This window comes from Vulpes vulpes, unplaced genomic scaffold, assembly GCF_048418805.1.
Source record: "Vulpes vulpes isolate BD-2025 unplaced genomic scaffold, VulVul3 u000000698, whole genome shotgun sequence".
In the NCBI taxonomy this organism is placed as follows: Eukaryota; Metazoa; Chordata; class Mammalia; order Carnivora; family Canidae; genus Vulpes; species Vulpes vulpes.
Window position 1 is genome coordinate 125,099 of NW_027325792.1, and position 22,888 is coordinate 147,986.

The 22,888-nt window shown below is 41.7% G+C and overlaps 2 protein-coding genes across 11 annotated transcripts in view; both read right to left on the reverse strand.

Annotated features, from left to right (window-relative positions):
* LOC140597370 (uncharacterized) overlaps nt 1-3,872 on the reverse strand; it is a 32,564-nt gene extending 28,692 nt beyond the window's left edge. The window contains exon 1 of the mRNA XM_072745626.1: nt 3,740-3,872. Within this exon, the coding sequence (XP_072601727.1) occupies nt 3,740-3,770 (31 nt within the window). The 5' untranslated portion in view covers nt 3,771-3,872. The remainder of the gene's footprint in view (nt 1-3,739) is intronic.
* The window catches only part of LOC140597361 (piwi-like protein 1), a 98,542-nt gene continuing 79,483 nt past the window's right edge, over nt 3,830-22,888 (reverse strand). For 6 of the 10 annotated variants that reach the window (XM_072745607.1, XM_072745609.1, XM_072745610.1 and 3 more), the window contains 15 exons: nt 22,516-22,730; nt 21,638-21,756; nt 20,928-21,008; nt 20,421-20,618; nt 18,245-18,356; nt 15,075-15,201; nt 14,745-14,862; nt 14,255-14,369; nt 13,593-13,780; nt 12,366-12,438; nt 10,051-10,251; nt 9,808-9,911; nt 7,116-7,186; nt 6,561-6,717; nt 3,868-3,954 (listed from right to left, as the gene is read on the reverse strand). In XM_072745607.1, coding sequence (XP_072601708.1) covers nt 3,888-3,954; nt 6,561-6,717; nt 7,116-7,186; nt 9,808-9,911; nt 10,051-10,251; nt 12,366-12,438; nt 13,593-13,780; nt 14,255-14,369; nt 14,745-14,862; nt 15,075-15,201; nt 18,245-18,356; nt 20,421-20,618; nt 20,928-21,008; nt 21,638-21,756; nt 22,516-22,638 — 1,854 coding nt within the window. In that variant the 5' untranslated portion in view covers nt 22,639-22,730 and the 3' untranslated portion in view covers nt 3,868-3,887. Of the gene's footprint in view, nt 3,955-6,560; nt 6,718-7,115; nt 7,187-9,807; nt 9,912-10,050; nt 10,252-12,365; nt 12,439-13,592; nt 13,781-14,254; nt 14,370-14,744; nt 14,863-15,074; nt 15,202-18,244; nt 18,357-20,420; nt 20,619-20,927; nt 21,009-21,637; nt 21,757-22,515; nt 22,731-22,888 lie in introns of those variants that run through there. The other 4 variants (XM_072745614.1, XM_072745613.1, XM_072745615.1 and 1 more) reach the window with 4 other exon arrangements.

Here is a 22,888-nt window from a genome sequence, read left to right on the forward strand (position 1 = left end):
GTGATAACCTTATCAGAGGTCAAACTTTGATCTTATTACTGGTGATTTGCCTTGCAGAGAAACCTGAGTGAGCATGCAATGCAGAAAGGCTTTGGAGTTGCCATATGCTTAAGGTTCCTGAGAATATAAACTGATAAATTGTCAATGAAACACAATGTGGAGTCTCACCCCTCCAAATATTTAAAAAGGTCTGACGTATATTCTTGCAATCTGAGTTTTGGCAAGTAGTTCAGAAAATATTGAAAGCTGAATTTCGCAGAGATTCTGCACAGTGTTTTCAGCACCTTTCAGCACACCCAAAAAAAAGAAACAACTTCATGTCCATTGATGAACAAAAGGATAAAAAGATTAGTCTATCTCTACAATGAAATATTATCGCAAGTTAAGGGGAAGGAAACCTCAAGAATTGTGATGACATGCATGGCCATGTAAATTAAATACTGCATGATGGCACTTATATGTGCACCTGGCACAGTCAACACACAGCATCAGGAAAGAGAATAGGAGCTAGAAGGAGGTACAAAGGGGGAAATGTTGCTGATCGGATACAAAGCTTCAATGATACAAATTCAATGTGTTCTGGAATTCTATCTGCAACCAAGGGCCTGTCATAAGCAACGCCGTATTATATGCTTGAAATCAGGAAGAGATTAGAGGATATCAAATGCCCTTACTGTCAAAGAACAACAAGAAATTCGCTAGCAGACACTGTGTGGGGACATACCTTTCTTTTGATGAGACAATATGCAAAACAGAACAACATAGTCATTGAGAACACAGTGAATAGTGTTGACGACTTGCCAAAAATTACAATACTGATGAGGAAGGGGTCTGAGACAGGACATGAGTTGGTTCCCTGGGGAGAGAGGTCCCTGAACACTTGAGATCTGCCTAGGGTCCCGGAGATCATGCTCTGAACCCCTGAACCAAGGGCTGTCTCTTTCTCAAATCCTCCTGCCCTAAGTTCCCTGTGCAAGACATTCCACAACAAGGGGGACTGCCTGAGCCAAGAGTAAAGTTCACATCCTAACGCAGCCATCCACCTCCCGGTTTCAATCCCTCACCCAAAACACAAAGCAGTTGCCCCCAAGTCAAGCTCTTGGAAATGGCAACGGGAAGCCCAACTGTGGTTATCTTCCCCCAGCGCTCACACTGCCATCTGGTTCCCATAAAGCCTTCCTGGGCACCAGTGGACTTGCCCTCAGTGACCAGTGGACTTCTCCCAAGCGGACTCACAACCCAGGATTTTCCAAACATACTGTCCCATGAGGGCTCTGCCAAGAAGTAGCTTCTCTTCAACTGACCAAACATGTTGAACAGTTAATGTGAATTCATGACATTCAAGCATGTTTTAGGCCTCAGGGTGAATGTGTTATTAGACATACTACCACACGTGTGTCATCATTTTTTTTTCCTTAAGACGGCTGCATGCTCAACATAGACTAGACACATGACTCTAGATCAAGAGTCGCATTCTCCACTAATGAGCCAGCCGGGCAGTCTCCACTCTGCTTCCAATTCTTATTGTATTTTATGTGTGCCATGGCCTGAGGTCAGACCATGCCATGACACTGATGGTCGGGCACTGGTCAGCTCTGTATCTCAGCTGTACAAGCAAATAGCAATGAGCAGGGAATGGATACCAAGCTAACCATAACCTGGCCCTTGAGTCTGATCTTCATTGTCCCAGGGGTAGGCTCTCATTTCACCATTACTAGCACTCATCATACAGACAATGCCATCATATACCATGAAAGAAACTCCTCGATTCTCAGCGGATCGAGGTCACGTGCTCAGCACTGACAGACTTTGACCAGGTTATCTAATGGTGCCTCCAAACCCTCAGAATCTGCAAACCGACCACAACCATGGCTTTGCACCTACCACTATCATAGCTTTAAGCTGACCATAATCATGCTTTAACTGACCAGAACTATGACTTGGAATTGACCAGCCTCCTATGTCCTTTTCCTACTAGTGACTATGGCAGGATCTGTACCACCACGGCTCAAGAGCTTCCCTGGGCTATGTAAGCATGGAGGTGACCTCATAATGGTAGACAGTGCTGAGATTTCCCTTTGCACAGGTCCTTTCTGACATACAGATGCATAGTAACCAATGACTCCATGCCTGAGTCATCATTTCAGTTTAGTTCACTAATTAGAATATGAGTTTTGGGACTCTAAGCTTGGATTCATATCCTGGCTCCTTAATTCAGAGTTCATGAACTTCATCACTGTGTCTCTGTTTCCCCACCTGAGGAGGAGGGAGTGTCAACAAAACATCACATATGTGTTTGATGAGCATTGAATGAACAAAGGTATGGATAGTGATCAGGAAGGTTAAGTAGAAGCTAAATATCCTGTCTGACATCTCACATTTCCCAAGTTCCAGAGCTGGATTGAACCCTGGGAATCTGACTTCCCAGACCATTGCCTTGTAACACAAACTGGCTTTGCCTAAATACAAGTATTTTACCTTAACACCATTTAGTATTCACAGAATTAGAGGCCTTGAGAAAAAAAAAAAAAGCTATTTGCTTCCTCCCCGAATATACTCTTGGGACTCTTGATCTATCCTGACTATCCTGCATGACGTTCCAATTCCTGAGTCATGATCAGCACATCAAATGTGATGCATAGTAGTGTGCAGGAAAGTAGAGTCACTAGTATCAACTCTTGTGTTTTAAAACGTGTGAGACAAGGTCACTGTGCATTAATTATTCCTCACACTAATATACGTGCCTCAAAACAGTGCCTGGTGACCTTGGCATGTCCTCGGATAAACCACAGCTTAGCTTTTGGACAGAGTTCTGGAGGGCAGTTTAGGAGAACTGAGTAAGACGTTATATGAAAACAACTCTAATGAAGTCTCTGTTTTCAAGCGACATTCCTAGGTGCAAATGCTTCCCATTCTCCACATCTGTAAAATTTACTTTCTCTACTCAAGTGTGTGCATCACCTATTTTTCTTTGAGAATGACTAATAAGTGTTTACATGGTTATCTCTCAGTCATTAGTTTATTAACCAATTATCCACGCAAGTAGAAAGACTGGCTATTTGTTGCATACCTGAGAATAATATTATATATTCACCATGCTTACACCTTAAGAGGGGAGGAATGGGATGAGGGATAGCATAAAATTGATCTCTCTATAAAGTGTAATTTTGGAAAATGCCCAAAGGGTAACAGGAAATGTGTGTTTGGGGCATAAATGGAATCAGAGACACTCATTCACAGGCTGATTTTTGGGCAACCATTCAGATGAAGGTAGCAACGTGCCCCTGCAAATACGGAACTCGATCCCCATTTTGGGAAAAAACGCAAGGAAGACATTGTAAAGCATTGATAAACAATGACAAGTATCCTCCATATCAACTGGATTCACACTTAATTTCTGAAATGAATACTTTGAATATGTAATTTTGGACACTAACAAAACCTGAAAATAGACGTGGCCATATTTCCCCCTGTGAGGTCCTTCGTGATGACAAATGAGGGCTGCAGGATATAATAGGGAGTAAGACATTTTTTCAAAACGGAGGCACAATATTCAAGGCAGTTAGATTGGCAGAATAACGAAAAACAGAAATGGAGCAATAGAACAAACGAAAACGCGTACATATAACTCTGCATGACAATTTGGGGAGAGGAAACTCTAAACAATGAGAAATATAGTCAGAGAAAGAGTTAACCATCCAGTTGGTAGCAAAGAGCATTCAGATCTTTAGGAACATACCATCGCAGTGTAAAGAATTGAGATTGCCCATTGTCACAACGCCAGGTAGAGAGCTGATCACCTCCTCACTCCTCACTCACTCAGCTCAAAGAGTGATAGGTGGGAAGAAAGGCAGAGGTGTTTCCCGTCACCAGGGCAACGTGTATCCTCATAGTGCTTTCAAAGTGAATGCAGCTGCACAGCAACCAACTTCTGCTCTGTAGACAGGGGTGCATCTGGGGAGACAAGGGTGGTATTTGAGAGGAGACACTTTGTATCACAAAGTGTTAGATAAGTAGAGTTTGTATCATAAACTCTATTTTAAGCTGCCTGAGGACCCTCGCACTGTTTTCCAGAGTGGCTGCTCCAGTTTCCTTCCCATCAGCAGGGCCGGAAGGTTCCCCTTTCTCCCTTTCTCCACATCCTTGCTAACGTTAGTTGTTAAATTTAGCCATTCTCACCAGTGTAACGTGGTACCTCATTGTGCTTTTGAATTGTATTTTCCTGTTCACAGGTGTTGTGGAGCATTCTTTCCCGTGCCTTTTGGCCACGTGTAGGTCCTCTTTCGAGAAATGTCTGCCCCTTTGCTCTGTCCATTTCTCAAGTAATATTAAAATATGTCATTAGGGGCGCCTGGGTGGCTCAGCGGTTTGGTGCCTGCCTTTGGCCCAGGGCCTGATCTTGGAGACCCGGAATCGAGTCCCACGTTGGGCTCCCTGCATGGAGCCCGCTTCTCCCTCTGCCTGTGTCTCTTCCTCTCTCTCTGTCTCTCATGAATAAATAAATAAATAAAATCTTTTTAATAAAATACATCATTAAAATATAAAAGTTAAAATAAATAAATAAATAAATAAATAAATAAATAAATAAATAAATAAATAAATAAAATATAAAAGTTAAAAAAGAAAAGATTCCAAAAAGAAGACTTGATAAAACAAGAAACTAGGTGAGATGAGAATAAAGGAAAAAATAGAGGATGACTGTATCTTGAAAGAAAACCGAATCATACAAGGAAAACCTTGAGTTGCTGTGCTATGTTCCCCAGTGCTGGAGGTTCCACTTCTGTTTGGTCAGGAAATGTGCTGGTCACCTGTCCTTCCAGCTGATCCTCCCAGGAAGGGCCTGCTGCACAGATTCTCAGGTGTGTGTGCCTGGGTGGTGTTGCACCGACCTTGTCAGGGGGCCAGGCTGTTTGCTCTGTGAGGGTTTTGTTCCCTGAAACCTTTCATGTCTTTTTGGGGGGGTGAGAGGCAAAAAGACCACACCCCGATCTCCAGCCCCAGAGATGAGCGATGTGGTGATTGACCAATCTGCAGACTCCGATGGTGCCTGCCTACTCCATTTCTCCCCTAGGGGACCTGGGGGGACGTGGAAATGTGCAATGTTTAGGTTTCCTCAGGCAGTCTTTGCCGCTCTTGCCCTCCCCCCCTCTTCCTGGAGGAACGGGAGGTGTGTCCCTTTCTGTGGTTGCTGGCCCCCCACAAGGAGAACGTTCAACCGGGCCAATGCTGACCCACTCTGCCTCTCCCAGAGGAAGGTGCAGGCTGTGTTCCAGGCCCTTGTATGGACCCAACGTGGACGGGGGTCACCTGGCCCGGCGGGAGATCGTGGTTGATGGCACCACAAACTGAACATTCTCGCAGGCTTGCTCATCTGAAGCCATTTCCCTGAACCAGTACTTGGGAACTCTGCTGGCTCAGGCACCTGGATGCTTTCTGGCCTCCAGGAATATTGAGACCCGGCCACCCTGCACTGACCTGTGGTTCTGCACCCTTTCACCAATGAGTCCCTTTCAGGCAGGGACATCTCTAGAGGAGCACACTTTGAAGGGCCCAGATTTGAACTTTCACTTTCCTAAAGTTGGCTTACACGTGCTCCCTCCCCCACCCCACCCATTATCCTCTGATATATCCCTTTCCGTTTTACTTCTCCACACTCCACTTCATTTTTTCACTTTTCTATTTGTAGACTCAGCCATTCTTGCTTACAACTCGGCTTGATTTCATTGGTGTTCAGGATGGCTTGATAGTTATGTAGCTAATTTTGGGGGACCAGCTGACATGAGGACCTCTACTCTGCTATCTTCCATCCATCTGAAATTTGTTGTTTTTTTTTTTTGTAACGGGCCTAATCCAAACTGATTCAGGAGGTTAGTCCATGAAACCTGTCATTCCCCAAAATTCAAGTTTGTTTTTCAAAAAAGTCAGCTTTATTTAGGATCACGCAAACTACTTGAAGCACCACACACACAGGATTCCTTCAGAAGAATCTGTGGAAGGTATAGTCCCCCCACACACCAACTTTACTGTCCTAGCTCCATGAGCTTGACCTAAGCAGTAAGAGAGGTTTCTATTTACAGCCACTCACATCTTAGGGGGAGGAACTTCCTCACAAGGTTGGGGCTGCTCCTATCTGTGGTGGGAACCAGGCCCCAGTGACAAGCAGAGGAGGCAGAGGAGAGGCATTCCCCAGCCCCAGGACCTACAAAACTCCAGAATAAAGAAGTTGCCTAAACACAAACCATCACCAGGCTGTGTTTATGGATTTTAATAAGTACCTGACCTTAACAAGCCCTCCTACATCAAGGCTTGCAGGGAGATTAGAAAAAAAGGAACAGGTTCTTAGGCGGTTCCATGGGGGAGAACACAATCAGGAACGTTTTAGTTCTGCTCTGTCCTCTGACTTGGGTGTGGACCAGAAAGTCAAAGAATGAATTCCCCATCCAGCAACTGATGCCCTCTGTGCCATGTTCTCTCTCTTAATTCACAGATCATAACTGTGATATTCCTTTCAGAGACTGAAATGTAGAGTTTACAAAATCTGCACTTTACAATTTATATACCCAGAGTCTTTAGGGTACACAGATCTTAAGGAGGACTCAATCTGTGGGACTTCATGATCCATCAGTGCTTGAAGCTGACCATCCCCAACTCCATCCCGATACACAATGATAGCTTGTGGTAGAAACTGATTATGTTTACACCAGAGCTTCAGGGCAGCTGGAAGGAAACCAGAAACATGGGTGAATAAGCCGTAACTCAGAACCAACTGGCCACTGCTATTTGTAACAGCTTCTAGGTTCATGTTCTTTCAATCCTGTAGCCTCCAGGACACATTCACTGCCTTTTGGTCTTCACGTGAGCTCAGCATTTCTCAACAGCACCACTACAGAAATTCTGAGCCAGATAATTCTTTGTGGGGGCAGAATGGGTGTTGCTGTCTTCTGTAGCATGCCTGGTCTCTACCCGCTAGTTGGAGGCCAGTAGCACCTCCATCCCAGCTGTTACAATGGAGCGCATCTCTAGGCATTGCCAGACGTCTCCGGGGGGACAGTGTGTTCACTTGCAGACAACTACCCAGATGGAGTCAGGCACACCAATCTTGATGGGACACTAACCTTCCAAGCAGGTTTTAAGCCCGTTCACAAGCTCCTGCCCCGATTCCTGGAAAATGCACTGAGAGAACCACCTTGTTTGGAGAAAAATAAGCTGTCAGTTTGAGATAGGAGTCTTAAAAATTCCCTTATTTTTCATCCTGAGTTAATCTAGGACCTCTGGTGGCGGGGAGGGGGGAGTCACTATGAGTAGCTGAAGATCCAATCAGGAATCCATTCTTTGATGCCTCTGCAGAGATCGAAGCATTGGTCTCTTCCAGTACCCTAGGCATTTATTAAAATTGTGAATGCACACAAATAGGAATATGGAAGCATTCACTAACATTGGTACAAATTACACGCACTTTCAATGTGCAGGACTACTGCCGTCTCATGGTGGACACCCAAAATAAATAGCCAGTGTTCCTGGAGATTCCTGCTTCCAAGCTGAGGTCTTAAAAAAATGGTTCATCCATAATCATGCTTTATGGGAACCACCTGCTTTGGAGCAGTAATTTTTACTTGACCACTTCCCAACAGATCAAGCAATACTGGTCTCAAGTTTCTATCCCCTGTTTTTTTAATTGCTTCAAACTATTGCAATGACCTGACATGATATAATACATTTGTCTGCTTTTTTTCCCCAGAATTTACAGTCTACAAGATGAAATCATGGTATGTTCAAATGCTGAGAACAGAGCAGTGGAAATGTTGTGCCAAAAAGCAAGGGTTCGCCCTTTCATGAAGATGGCGCCGAAGGTGAAGAAGGAAGCCCCTGCCCCTCCCAAAGCTGAAGCCAAAGAAAAGGCTTTGAAAGCTAAGAAAGTGGTGAAAGGCGAGCAGTCACAAAAAAAAAAAAAAAAGATCTGCACGTCACCTACATTCCGATGACCCAAGACCCCGTGTCTCCAAAGGCAGCCCAAATATCCTCGAAAGAGAGCCCCCAGGAGAAACAAGCTTGATCACTATGCCATCAAGTTCCCCTTAACTACTGAGTCAGCCATGAAGAAAATAGAAGACAACAATACACTTGTGCTCATTGTGGATGTCAAGGCCAATAAGCACCAGATAAAACAGGCTGTAAAGAAGCTCTATGACACTGATGTGGCGAAGGTCAACACCTTGATCAGGTCTGATGGAGAGAAGAAAGCATATGTTCGACTGGCTCCTGATTATGAGCTTTGGATGTTGCCAACAAAATTGGGATCATCTAAACTGAGTCCAGCCAACTATAAATCTAAATATAAATTTTTTCACCATAAAAAAAAGCAAGGGTTCAAAATTATTTATGAACTGAATGAAATCATTTGGGAAATATAAAAATTAATGAAAGGGAATAAAGGGAAAGGAGAGAAAATGAGTGAAAATCTCAGTGAGGGTGACAAAACATGAGAGACACCTAACTCTGGGAAACGAGGGGTAGTGGAAAGGGAGGTGGGTGGGGGTTGGGGTGACTGGGTGATGGGCACTGAGGGGACACTTGGCGGGATGAGCACTGGGTGTTCTATGTTGGCAAATTGAACTCCAATTTAAAAGAATTAAAAATTTAAAAATGAACCGAATGAGAGCTTAATTTCTTTCCATGATTGAAACATTATTTTCCACATGCCCTCCCACCATAAAAGCAAACCAATATTATATTAAACTAGAACTGGAACTAGACTGGAATAATTGATGCCATTCATGAAAATAAAAATGGACCCCCTTAAAGAATACTCTGTAATTATACCAAGGGGGCTAGTAAATCCTCAGGAAGCATAACAGTGATTGGTGATGGTCATACACATGCTAATGCTCAAGAAACTAAACTGAAGAATGTGCAAACTCCTTTGAAGGTAGGTTCTACTCTAAGCACAGAAAACAAAAGTATCCCTGGAGCAAGGGAGAAACATGAGATATGGAAGCATATGTTCTTCGGCAGATCCATTACATATAGATCTGTGAAGAGCAGATCCTGTACCTATAGGCTTCTGATTGTATTCCTAGGTCTGTCTTCCCCATGTGGGGCCTGAGTCCTTCCCCGTGTGTTAATGGGGAGACTCACTGATCATCAGAGCCCCCAGTGAGCAGAAATCTAACGCTTGGAATCTGTGACTATTGTATCGCCCCTGTGATTATGTCCTATGTCACAGTTGGCTTTAGGGAAGATTTTCCAGATGGACCTTATCTAATTTCATAACCCCCTGAAAAAGCAAGATAGCAGAAGGGGGAAGAGAGATTTGAAGGAGAACAAGGACTGTGTGCTCTGGGGGAGCAGGGCATTCGAGAAGGAATATGGATGAAGTCCCAGGAGCTGAAACAGGCCTGTAGCTGGCAGCCAGCAAGGAAAGGGGGACCTCTGTCCTTCATCTACCAAAAACAAAAACAAAACAAAAAAAAGATTCTACCACAAGGATGTGCACTTGCAATAGGACCTCAAGCCTCCAGAGGAGAATGTGGCTTGGCCAACATGGCCAACCTGATGGCTGCCTGACAGACCTTCGCGCAGACACAGGAGTGTCCTCTTAAGCTGCCATGTTTGTCGTCATCTGTTAAGCAGCAACAGAAAAATGATATAGACCCTTCCACATCAAATGTATTTGGAGCATAACTTTGCCAGAAGAGGAAGAGAATACCCTGCCCATGGCCCTCGTCAACAAACATTAGTTAGGCCCACCTCTCCTGTTTGGTCTACAGCTAGTTGCCATCTACACAATGTCTGCCTACGCCCACTCACTGCGTCAATTCCTGATTGATGCTGGACACGAAGCCTGCAATTGACTTCCGCCGATTTACAATATCATGGAAACAGTCGATACCAATGAACATCGCATTCTGTAACTGAAATTTTTTAAAAAAGGTAAGACATTGAGTTAGAACACAATAGAAGCACAATTAAGCAACTGCGTTTAAGATGGTTGAGTCTTAAATTCCACTGAACACAAGTGAAATAAAGAGAAGGCAATGAAATCCAACGTACTCCTGTCTCCACCTTCCAGAGGGCTCCTCCCATCTTGCAGTTCATCTGCTGGGCAATCTTTGTCGCAATGGTCATCAGCGTCTGGGGTTTGTCTAAGGTCCGTGCCACGACACACTGGCTTGGGGTCGGACACTTGACACACAGGTATTGTTTTATGCCATCATACAGGTCTTTCTTTTCACTGGACAGCACGCAAAGGACCTTGAAAGAAAGCAACAAGACTACCGAGGACATGAAACCACAGTAATGGGAGAAGTGGATGTCACGTCAAGCAAACTACGTAGGTGGAGGAACAGAGTCTGTTCATTCAATCCACAGCTGGCCCAGGAGGGTAAAGGGTCTGGAATCCCATTCCATTCAATAATGGCGAAGGTGAGCATATGGAAGAGGAAAGAGCCTAGGAGCCAGGCATGGGCAATATGCATGAATCACTTGCACTTGCAAAGTCTTTACGTCCTGGCTATTCTGTTTCTAGGAGTTTATCATGAAGTTGACACAGAGGGTTAACAAGCACAGACTGAAACGTACCATCATCAGGAACGTCACCCCTTACATGATGGGTGCTATGTGAGAGCACTTGCCAAGCATTGTACTTGACTCAGTTAATTCTTCAATAACCTACTGAGATCAAGACTAGTATCCCCATTTTACCCCTAAGCAAATAAGCTCAGGAGTTATGGAAACTGTCTGATGTACAGGCAGCAGGGCAAGATTTCTAACACGTGCTCAGACCTCCAACAGGACATGGGGTCATAAGAAAGAGCAATTACTGTTTGGTTGCTTTCTAACTATAATGGAAGATCCTCAATGTATTATTTCTAACATGATGCTTCTAGGAAGATTTTTTGGGGATAATCCTCAATCAGACTAGGGAAATTCCTTTCTCATTTTAAAAATTTCACATGAATGAATGTGGAATTCTATCAAATGCATTTTGTACTTTTTTTTTTTTTTTACATTTAATCTGCAATTATTTTTCCTATAATTCACCACACTTTCTTTTTCTGAAGATTGCATTTCAGGCTTACTGTCACCCTAGGCCCATGGTATTCTACTTTTTTTTTATGATTTTTAATTTACTTATCTGATAGAGAATGAGAGTTATCACAGGAGGAGAGAAAGAGAAAGAGGCACTGAGCAGGGAGCCTGATATTCTAATATCATTGCTACTTTCAAGTTATTCTTTGGTTTTTGAATGTATATGATTTAATGATTTCTAATTGTAATAGACTGCAGTCAATGTGTGTGTTTGAAAGGACACCAATCCATTATTGGCTTAGGATTTCTCCATGCCTGTTGGGATCACTTAAAGATGAAGGCTAAACTAACTTATAGATATGCTTTTCTTAAAGCACCTAATCTTTTGGGTACAGATTACACACACACACACCTCCATTTATTTATATATACACATATATAAATATACGTATTTATGTATATTTCAATAGCTCAATACGTCAGGCTTTTAAGTACAATTGCAAAATCTAGATTCTAATTTTTTCTGTGATGATTTCTGAGTATTCAGAGAGTGGTCAGCTAATGCATCCTACAATTTCAGCTTCTGGAATAGCATAGGCCAGTCTCCTCCTAAGAAGAGCTGTTCAAACTGATGAAAACACAGGGACTGTGCCTGTTTGGGGCTCAGGCAGTCTAACAAGGTCATAAAGAGTTATTAGGTTAAGACAGGAAAGAAGTAGGGACCCAGAGAGATGATCTCAGCAATTGAGGCCACTTTCTCCCAAAGTGTTTGCCCACTCTCCAGTGAACATGGCTGAAAGGTCAGAGACCATGAACAGGCTGACAGCCTCAGAGACAGGAAAGGACAGAAATTGAAGACAAGTCCCTGCCAAAGAAAGGGCACTTGAGATTAATTTTGAGTGGTAGACACTCAAGATCTAACAGATGAGATTTATAACACTACAAGGTAAGACAGGAAGCTGCTGTCAATGGGACACCTGAGTGGCTCAGCGGTTTAGCACCTGCCTTTGGCCCAGGGCATGATCCTGGAGTCCTACATCGGGCTCCCTGCATGGAGCCTGCTTCTGTCTCTCCTGTCTCTTTCATGAATAAATAAAATCTTTGTAAAAAAAAAAAAAAAAAGGGTGGGGGCAGCCCCGGTGGTGTAACGGTTTAGCACCGCCTGCAGCCCAGGGTGTGATCCTGGAGACCCTGGATCGAGTCCCACGTCGTGCTCTCTGCATGGAGCCTGCTTCTCCCTCTGCCTGTGTCTCTGCCTCTCTCTATCTGCATCTGTATGAATAAATAAATAAAATCTGAAAAAAAAAAAAAGGAAGTGCTATCAAATAGAAACTTACCATCTGTGTTTTGGAGGAAACATGATTTTCTAAGACGGTTGTATAGGACTGGACTGTATCACTTACTTCAAGCCTAGAAAATAAGTATATATCATCTGTATTCAAAAGTTAAGTATGTAACAAACGTTTTATGCAGCCAATGGAGCACCACATAAAAACAAGGTACAATGTTAAAAAAAAAAAAAAAACTACTTTTAACTAATGGTCATGAAAGATTTACTTATTTGAGCGAGAGCTAAACCGCTGAGCCACTCAGGTGTCCCATTGACAGAGTAAAATCATTAAATCATATACGTTCAAAAACCAAAGAATAACTTGAAAGTAGCAATGATATTAGAATATCAGGCTCCCTGCTCAGTGCCTCTTTCTCTTTCTCTCCTCCTGTGATAGCTCTCATTCTCTATCAGATAAGTAAATTAAAAATCATAAAAAAAAAAAGTAGAATACCATGGGCCTAGGGTGACAGTAAGCCTGAAATGCAATCTTCAGAAAAAGAAACAGTTAGTGTGGTGAATTATAGGAAAAATAATTGCAGATTAAATGTAAAAAAAAAAAAGTACAAAATGCATTTGATAGAATTCCACATTCATTCATGTGAAAAGAAATTTTTAAAATGAGAAAGGAATTTCCCTAGTCTGATTGAGGATTATCCCCAAAAAATCTTCCTAGAAGCATCATCATGTTAGAAATAATACTTTGAGGATCTTCCATTATAGTTAGAAAGCAACCAAACAGTAATTGCTCTTTCTTATGACCCCATGTCCTGTTGGAGGTCTGAGCACGTGTTAGAAATCTTGCCCTGCTGCCTGTACATCAGACAGTTTCCATAACTCCTGAGCTTATTTGCGTAGGGGTAAAATGCACACATAAGGGGAGGGGCAGAGAGTGAATCTTAAGCATACTCTCCACTGAGCACCCAGCTGGATCTGAGCCAAAACCAAGAGTCAGATGCTTAACTGACTGAGCCACCCAAGTACCCTGATAAGTTTGTTCTTAAAACAAAAATAAGTTCAATGTTTGGCTTCCTCAGCATGTATCCCAATAGCCACAAACTATATATCCCCAAAGCCTATTTTACAGTTAATTGGAATAGATTAGGCTTTTTTGTTTACAAACCTCCAGGGTTTTAATACAGTGACCAATTCCTATAATTTAATATAATCTGACTCCACTTTACCTCCGATTTGAAGATCGGTTGTTATAGATCTTAATTTCAGCTCTACTTACATTTTTGCCTCTCTCATAGCTATGCCCATGGTGGGTGTGACTTTCCGTAGACTCTGTACTAAGGATGAGGCGGCTCCATAATTTCTCGTAGGATAGAGTATTAGCCAATGATCTAGTGACTTCACATTGAGTAAGGGTCCACTTCTGGTCTCTCTCGACCAATCTGCAAACTGTGGATGGGAGTCAAACTGGAAGACATAGTATAAGACTTCAATTTTTAAAGAAATACCGACAAAGAGCCTTTCTATTGCAAATTCTTGCTACTTCCTACTGAAACGTTACAATTTTAAACTTTGGTCATAACTGAATTACATACTCTTCCCTTAAGATAGTGGTAAGTAATACTGGGATTCTATCATGGGTTACTCTGGATTGTTTGGATTCTAGCTATTTGACTCTTAAGGATATACTTGGCAGATTGTTTTGCCACGAGAGATGTCCACAACTCCAAACATGGTAAACTATAGAGTTTACTATATGCCAAGGATGTTACATGCTTTCTAACTGAACACCTGCTCGCTCTCCCCTAGAGAAAGGACAAACAGCCCAAGAAGAGAGAGCAGTGAGTTACTGACCTGACTTAGGTCCTCTGCATTATTATTCATTTGGCCCCAAATGACTGCAAGAGTAACTAGAACATGACCATTTTGAAGCTGTCTTACCGCTCTTCTTCCTTGAAAAATTCTTACTTCTTTCAAGATCCTTCCCGAGAAGGACACGAAGTTGGTATCAAATTTCAAATCCCAGAGTTGAAGTTCCCGTTGTACCTCCCTATTTCTGAAAGTTAAAATATTTCCACAGAATAGAACCAAAGGAAATAAGCAAAAATGATGATCCATTTGCAAAATTCTCCTTTAATCTAAGATGCCTTGTTGTTTGTCTTCTGTATTGACATGTTGCAGAGAGAGGGTTTCTAGTACTCTGAAATCATGTCCTCTCTCACATTTGTGCTTAGGGTCTTTCTATTTTGTTCTTCCCCTCCAGACCTCCTCTAACTTTGCATCAATGGAACAAATAGAGTTGTTCCCACAAGAGGTCGTTTTCTTCCAACCTGTTGTTTTTTAGTTGGAGAATCTGAGATATCAAGAGTTCTGCACGGGTCTCATCTTCAGGACACACACACAAAGACACAGAGAGAAGAATAGGACTTACGTTTGTATAGTATTCATCAGTTTCCGTAATTCGTGCTGCCTTCTTTCTGGATCCAACCTCATATGAAGAGCCAAGTCTCTCATCACCCTGTAGTCTTTTCGCATTTTATCTGATAGACCTTTAAAAAGTTAAGAAGATATAGCTAAACAAGCAAGAATAAATATGTATGTGAAGAAGCCTTGATGATTTTATCTGGAAGAGGAAGAGCCAATGGAGAGAACACAGCTCTGGGTCATTATGGAGTACTGTGAGAAGCCTGTACTTCTATATCATAACATCTGGGGCTTGAAAGGGGTGGTCTTCTATGAGGACTGCATAAATCTGAAGTACCTGTCAGGTAGCATAGCTCAGGAACCAGCATTATAGGCTTATGGGGTGTGTCCTGTTGGCTCTTTTTCCATTTGCCTTTGCTGATCAACAGTGGCTGAGTTAGGTCAGTAACCTCTGTATTATACTGCTGCTCAAAAGAGGTGAGAAAGAACACTGGTGTGACTGTCAGCAAAGCCTAGTCAAGTCACCTAAATAGGTACAAAAAAGTCTGGATCACCAACAGAGGCCCAGGGGTGTGCTAGGAAGACTATTTCCCCAAGTTTAAGAACACGTTAAAGATACTCTTAATAGTCTCTTAATTTAGATGTCCCAGGGATGACCTCTTTTTTCCTTGTAAGCACACATGGCCCAGGAGAACAAGACTCTCATAAACATTGTGTTGGGGTCACTGTACCAGCCTTCTTTGACTTGCTATAGGTAAATGCAGGACCAAGCCTTGAATTACATATTTCTCACTATAGTACTGCCTTAAAAAATTAAGGATGTAATTAAGAACTTTGAAGAGGATTCCCACATTAATGGGGGACGACAAACCTGGTCACTCCTTGCAGCTGCAATACTACAGCTATTCCAAACATGCCTCCTGCATCATCGAAACTTTTCCGCCAGGAAAAGGCATTTGCCAAGACATCTATCCAGAAGCTCCTATCCCTAGGCTGCAATTCCTGTACAATAAAGTGCCTTTCCTCTCCCACATAAAGTGATGGTCTGTCATAGATCCTTCCATGCTGACCAGTGAGATCCTCATCAGTCACCAGTTAGCCACATGAATTCTGGTGGGATTGGTTAAGTATCTTGAGAATGTCAAAGGAGTTCCAGAGACAAGAAGACTTCAAATCCAGTGTTCATGGTGCTTTACCTCTGGAGCTGAACTACTACTTTTAATTCTCTGTAGTTATTTGAAAGGCAGCTGGGATTCACCTCCGTTCCCCTGCTTCTAGAGTCTTAAGGCAGGAGCTTGTGCAAGTATATGTATATACATGTGTGCGGAATCATGGCATCATTTTAGGGCCTCAATCACCACTCCCACCACTGAGACTAGCACAGCCTTTGTACAAGCTGTTCTGTCGAGAACTTTGAGAAACACACTATTAATTCTCATGGCTGTCCTGTGATATCCCAGACGGATCTCCTACAACACCAACTTCTGCATCTCCACAGGAATTTCCTTGTCCCACTTTGCATTACTATGAAAGCTTTTCTGCAAGCCAGGATTGTGCTTTCCTTTTAAGGGCTCATCTATGGATTTCAGGATTTTTCTAGATCTCATGACAACACAACTAGATTGCCATCTGTTATTATACTGAGTTCCCACCAGGACATCCCAAGACTACTCAAGTCATTTCAAAGGTCACCTAAACCAATGACTTTTGAAGTAAAATCTGGAGAATGAGCAAGCAAATATCAGCCTGATATCCCTGTCTGCAACTCCATCATAGGCTATGTCAACCCAACAATCCCCAAGCCAGCTCCTCACACAGAATCTCCCATTGCAATAAGTGATGCCAGCCTCCACTCACTTCCTCAGATAAAGCCAGAGACTCCTCTTACCATTACTCACTACATTTGAGCCATCAAAAGTCCTCTTGTCTGCCCCATCCATTCCCTTTCTAATCCAGGTTACCATTATCACTGATCTAAATGGACTTAAGCACCTCCCTACTGGTGTCCCTGCCTCCCTTTTTACCCGCATATTCCCTGTACCCATACATTCCCTGTACATTAGACCCACATCTGTAAAATAAAGTGCCCCATTTCATCTATCTGTATAGTCTCACTTAACGGTAAAATCCAATGTGTGTAGGTGGATAGAACTTTATACAGTGTGGCTCCCACGTCCTCCTCTGACGTCATATCCTGCAACCCTGTACACGTCCCACCCACAACTGGGTTTATTTCTTGACAGGACACTCTAGCCTTGTTTGGGATCTGGATACATCATGCCCATCCTGAAAGTGGTGTAAGAGACAATTCTTCTCACCAATCTGCACACAGCTTGCTCCTTTCTGACAGTCACATGCCAGCTACTCAGAGCTTTCTATGACCAGCAGTCTAAGCCACCAGACATTCTCCATAACACCTCTTGATTATCTGCATAGATTTCCCCCAATACATGCTTTCTTCTTGTCTGCCATCTCTCTTCCTGCTACAAGGATGCAAGTTCCTTAAGAACAGAGAACTCAGTAGTCTTACCAATGTATACCCAAGTTGTATAATGAGCACTCATTACATGCTTTCAGGTTAAACAAGTAAGTACTAAGCGTGGAGCACAAGTGGGGATGATGCCATAATAGCACCATACCCTTGAATGGCTGTGTACTCTCAGTGCTTCCAAGTAGCTAGGTTTTGGATTCCTAATAAAATTTAGAGAAAAAAAAAACCCAGCTTATGCTTTTCTAAGTTCTTTCCGTTTGCTATAAATATCTCTAACTCCTTGAATTCTCTCTTAACTGCCAAAGCTAGAGAACCAACCTCACCACCTAGTGCATCTTTGTTCATGAAGTTTACTTGTTTCTTTGTGAATAAAGATTGAGGAATCCGGGATCCCTGGGTGGCGCAGCGGTTTGGCGCCTGCCTTTGGCCCAGGGCGCGATCCTGGAGACCCGGGATCGAATCCCACATCGGGCTCCCGGTGCATGGAGCCTGCTTCTCCCTCTGCCTATGTCTCTGCCTCTCTCTCTCTCTCTGACTATCATAAATAAATTAAAAAAAAAATAAAAATAAAAAAATAAAAAAAAAAGATTGAGGAATCCATGAGTTATGAGATTTAGCACACAAGTGACATAATTTCTGATAGTAATTTTTCACTTTTTCATTTTGAACCAAGTCCTAGAGAGCTGAAACTTCTACATAGGTGAAGTCCTCATATCTGAAATTTTGCCATATTTTATTTTCAACCCACCAATCCATCAACATGTTTAAAACTATCATAGCCATGTCCAAGACTCATTAAAGAGGTCTTATTGGAGCCATTCTAATTATGTAACATATATACAAGGTACCCAAATACATGGACAAATTCATGTAAGTTATAATACCCTCCAAGAGAAACCCTGTAATATATAGATTTTGACTTATGATCTAACATGTGACTATCAGTTATACATAGGAGACATATTTGATTAAATAAGAAAAAATATTTAGACATACTGAAATAAAAGATTGCATACCTCCCTGTAGTAGTCTACAAAGGTGATTTCAGCACCACCTGATTTCTTAAATTTGGTTCTGGGATTATCCTCCCCATTAATAGCATCCACCCTATAGGTTTTGTTGTTATACCTGTGGAATATTCACAATATATGGTATTATTCCTAATGTATTCATAGCATGGGATCAGGCAAGAATTAATAGGCTTTAAATCCTACAGGTAATTGCAGGATATATCAGCTTTATTATATTCAATATATTCACCGAGTTGTACACTCTTCAACACAACCCAAACACCACAACCACGAGCAGTCACTCCTCATGTCCACTCAACTTCCCCAGTCCTTAGATAACTGCTAGTTTAAAGTCCATCCTATACGTTTGCCTACCTGACCTGTTGCATAGGAATTGAGTCATACGATATGTGACCCTTCCTGACTGCCTTCTCCCACTCAGCATAATGTCTTTCGAGATTCATTCCTGCTATAGCATATACTTGTACTTAATTCCTACTTATTGCCAAATAAAAACATAGCATATCTATAATGGGATATATGTTTCAGCGGATGAACATTCAAGTTGTTTACACTCTTAAGCTATTATGAATAATGCTGTCAGGTCTACAAAATTGGTACATTGGCCATAAGTTTTCATTTTTCTTGGGTACATAACCAGGAATAGAACTGCTGGATCACATAGCCACACTATATTTAGCATGTTGAGGAAGTGCCATACTGTTTTCCAAGGAGATCATACCATTTCACATTTATACCAGCAACGTTTGAGGGTTGGTTCAGATTTTTCACATCCTTGCCAACATTTAGTATCTGCTTTTTTTTTTTTTTTTTTTTTAAATTTTTTATTTATTATTTATGATAGTCACACAGAGAGAGAGAGGCAGAGACATAGGCAGAGGGAGAAACAGGCTCCATGCAGCGGGAGCCCGACGTGGGATTCGATCCCGGGTCTCCAGGATCGCGCCCTGGGCCAAAGGCAGGCGCCAAACCTCTGCGCCACCCAGGGATCCCTAGTATCTGCTTTCTTAATTTTAGCCATCCTAGTGGGTACGAAGTGCTATTTCACTGTGGTTTTACTCTGCATTTCCCTCATGGCTAATAACATTGAGTATATTTTCATGTGATTATGGATCATTTTTATATTTTGTTCAGAGAAATGTTGATTCAGATCCTTTACCCATTTTTTAAAAGTTATCTTTTGACTTGTACCTGTTCTTTACTTAAATAGATGCAAGTTATGAGATTGAGAGAAAACAATTGCAAATCACCTTTCTATCCATTGTTTTTCACTTTTGACTTTGAAGAACAAACGTGTTTAATTTGATGAAGTACAATTTATACTTTTCTTTTGTCATCCCTTCTCTGTTGGTGTCCTATAAGGGTTTTGCTCACCTAAAGAAGATTTACTCCTATAGTTTCTTCAAAGACTTTTAAACTTTTAACACTTACATTGAGGTCTATTTTGAGTTTATCTTGGAGTGAAATTGGAGTTAATTTTGTATATTGTGTCAGGAAGGGCCAGGTGGATACCCAGTGGTCACAGCAATATTTGCTGAAAGAGTATTCCTTCTCTAAACTGTCTTGACACTCTTGTTGAAAAAAAGAAACTGACTATAAACTGACTTTGGGACTCAATTCTATTCCATCAATCTTTTCATCTGTCCTTTTGCCACTGTCTTGATTACTAGCTTTATATGTTTTGAAATTAGGGAGCAAAAGTCCTCAACTTTACTCTTAAGATGATGTTGCTAAACAACTTTCAATCCACACTCAAAGTGTCTGGTTTAAAGGGAGAGGAAAAAACTAACTTCAAGTGGAAATTTGCCCATAGGTTCTATCTAATTAAGCCCTGATTTTTTTTTAACTAGTTAGACACAAAGCAAAAGAAATTTGGAAGGAATATATTCTGTTATGTGCAGGACAGGGTTCCACAAGATGACTGGATCAGCATTAGGAATTAAGAACAGCGAAGTCTACAAATGACACGTATCCCTCTCTCATGCAATAGACCTAGATGAGAAAAGCATGGACTGACTTGGCCATTGCCATGCCAGGTCAGCTTCTGAACTTTAACTACTGAGTGGTTTGAGAACTATGGGAACATCTTCTCGGGGTGGGGGTGGTGATCAAAGTAATGGGATAGGTTTGTTGTTTTTTTTTTTTTTTTAAGCAGACTTACAGTGTAAAAACAATTGACCCGATTAATTCTTTAGAAACTTGCTCAACATCTTCCTTTCTGGTTTGTGGATCACGAAGACCTGTTATTAAATCATAAGCTGTTTGCATTCGGAGCAGTTTATGGTTCACATCAGCACAGAGGGTAATGCTGGTTTCATACTCAAAAATAGAAGTAACGTATCCAGGCCAGATGACCAGCCTGCAAATAGAACACGTTAGATGGGATTATCAAACTCCAAGCTCTGAGTATAGAGCAAGTGTCACAGGGCCCTAAAAAGGCACTTGAGAGTCAAGCCGTTTCATCTCTTATTTTTAATAAGAAATGGTCTTTTGAAGGACCTTTCCAATAGAGATTTACCTGCTGTGCTAGTTATACCTAATTTTTGTTAAACCATTTTATCATCAACCACAGGCTTACACATATATACCTACATATGTATGCATGTGAGAATCTATGGGATTTAGATGTATACATTACAAACATTACATGAAACTATTTTATACCAACTTGTGATCGAAGAACTCAGTGGCCTCTTGCTTGTTATAATAGTTGCGACCAACTTGCTTCAAATTCATCTGCTTCAAAATTCTAAAAATTGAAGAATAAGTTTTGTTGAAATAGTATGAATATTAAGCATTTGGTAATACACATGAGGATACATTAGGGGGAAAAATCTGCCAGCAACTTTGTATTACACATAATAAACAGATGTACCTGGTACAAGTAAATTATATTGTGAGGTAGATATTAAGGTCCATTTATCCTCTGTTTTCCCCTCCTTTCCCTTATATACAACAAACTGTCATGGAAAGACCATTAGGATATCCTCCATTCCCAGAAATGAACCAAAACATCTTTTGCAGATGACGTGCCTCCAATTTGGGATATTTGTCCACCACTGTTACTACAAAATAAAAAACCAGTGCATTTGCTCTAGGGAGAAATATGCATAGGCATGCATACTCGATGTATGCTCCTCCTTCCAGGCAGGTCCAGGCACAGGATATGGGGGTAGGCAGGGAGAATACTGAGGATAGGCCACAGAACTTAAGCATGTCTAGGTGAGGGTCAAGTCCCATTTCATCCCCAAGATCCGTTGCCCTCTCAGGATGAGGAGGTGTCAAGAACATGAAATTCTAGGAGCAAATGTCTATGTTCAATGCCACTGACACATGAACACAGTCATATCTCAAGGAAACTAAAGCTTATAAACACACCTTCTAAAGAGAATGTTGTAATAGCGTAAGCAGTCTGGTGAGTTGGGTGAGAGTTCGCTGATGAATTCAATGGTCAGCTTCACAACCTGGTTTTTCAGTAGGCTGACCAATTCCGTTTTCTGAGATAAAGAAAAAACAAGAGGGTCTAGCAGTCCTTCCGAAGACAATAAGCTCATTATTGAACCACAAATCAATAGGTCACCTGGGTATAAAACACACCAGTGTGACACATGCAGGGACAATACAAGACTTATAAGGCTAAAGTGAGGAGTCAGAATTAAACATTTACAACTACTTTTTTTTAACTTAAATGAGCTCCTGTAGATTATCCATTTGGTAAATAGATGTTTATTGAAAAAATATTAAGTCCTTCTAATGTTTTTGCTGAAAGATAAAAACTATTCAATACTTCATCAGCACTTGACCCATATTTGCCTTTGAAAATGTAAAAACATGTATATATTTTGCTCTCAGATTCATTTTAAGCACTGACATAAAAAAAAGCACTGACATGAGGCAGGAGGGAACATCAGTGATAAGCACACATGGCACGTGGGTGTTACAAATCCCATGGGCAAGAGATCTTCAGGTCTCCTCAAATCGTTGTACAAAAATGGTATTTGCTTTAAAACAGTGAAGATGTGAGAGGAAGAGAACAAAGGTCAAGAAAATGTCTAGGGTGACTGGGTGGTTCAATTTGTTAAGCATCTGCCTTTGGCTCAGGTAGTGATCCCAGGTCCTGGGATTGAGCCCCGAGTTGTGCTCCCTGCTCAGTGGGGAGACTGCTTCTCCCTGTTCCTCCGCCCTCTTGCTCATTCTCTCTTGCTCTATCAAGTAAATAAAATTTAAAAAGAAAACATCCAATAACAGTACTTAACCGGCAACAGTAGCTTGTGAGGTAATAATAAAGAGCTCCCATCAAATATATGGCACTCTCCAATAAATGCTTTATGCTGCAAAAGCAATTCTGAACGAACTTTTCCATCCTCGATGTCTGGCATGTAGTCAATGTTGTACTTATATGTGACCTGCTGGGGGCGGGACGTCACTCGGAAATGGTTTGTGAATAGCTTTACAGGTCTACCCAGCGTGCCTGCAAAAATGAATTCACGTGTCAATAATGAAACAAGCAGACTGACTGTACCTAAATAATGTGGACATCCCAATACTGAAAGCCAAAGTTAGGCCAAACAAGGATATTAACCACCAAACACATAAACATTTACATACAGCTGATGTCCAGAGTATGTA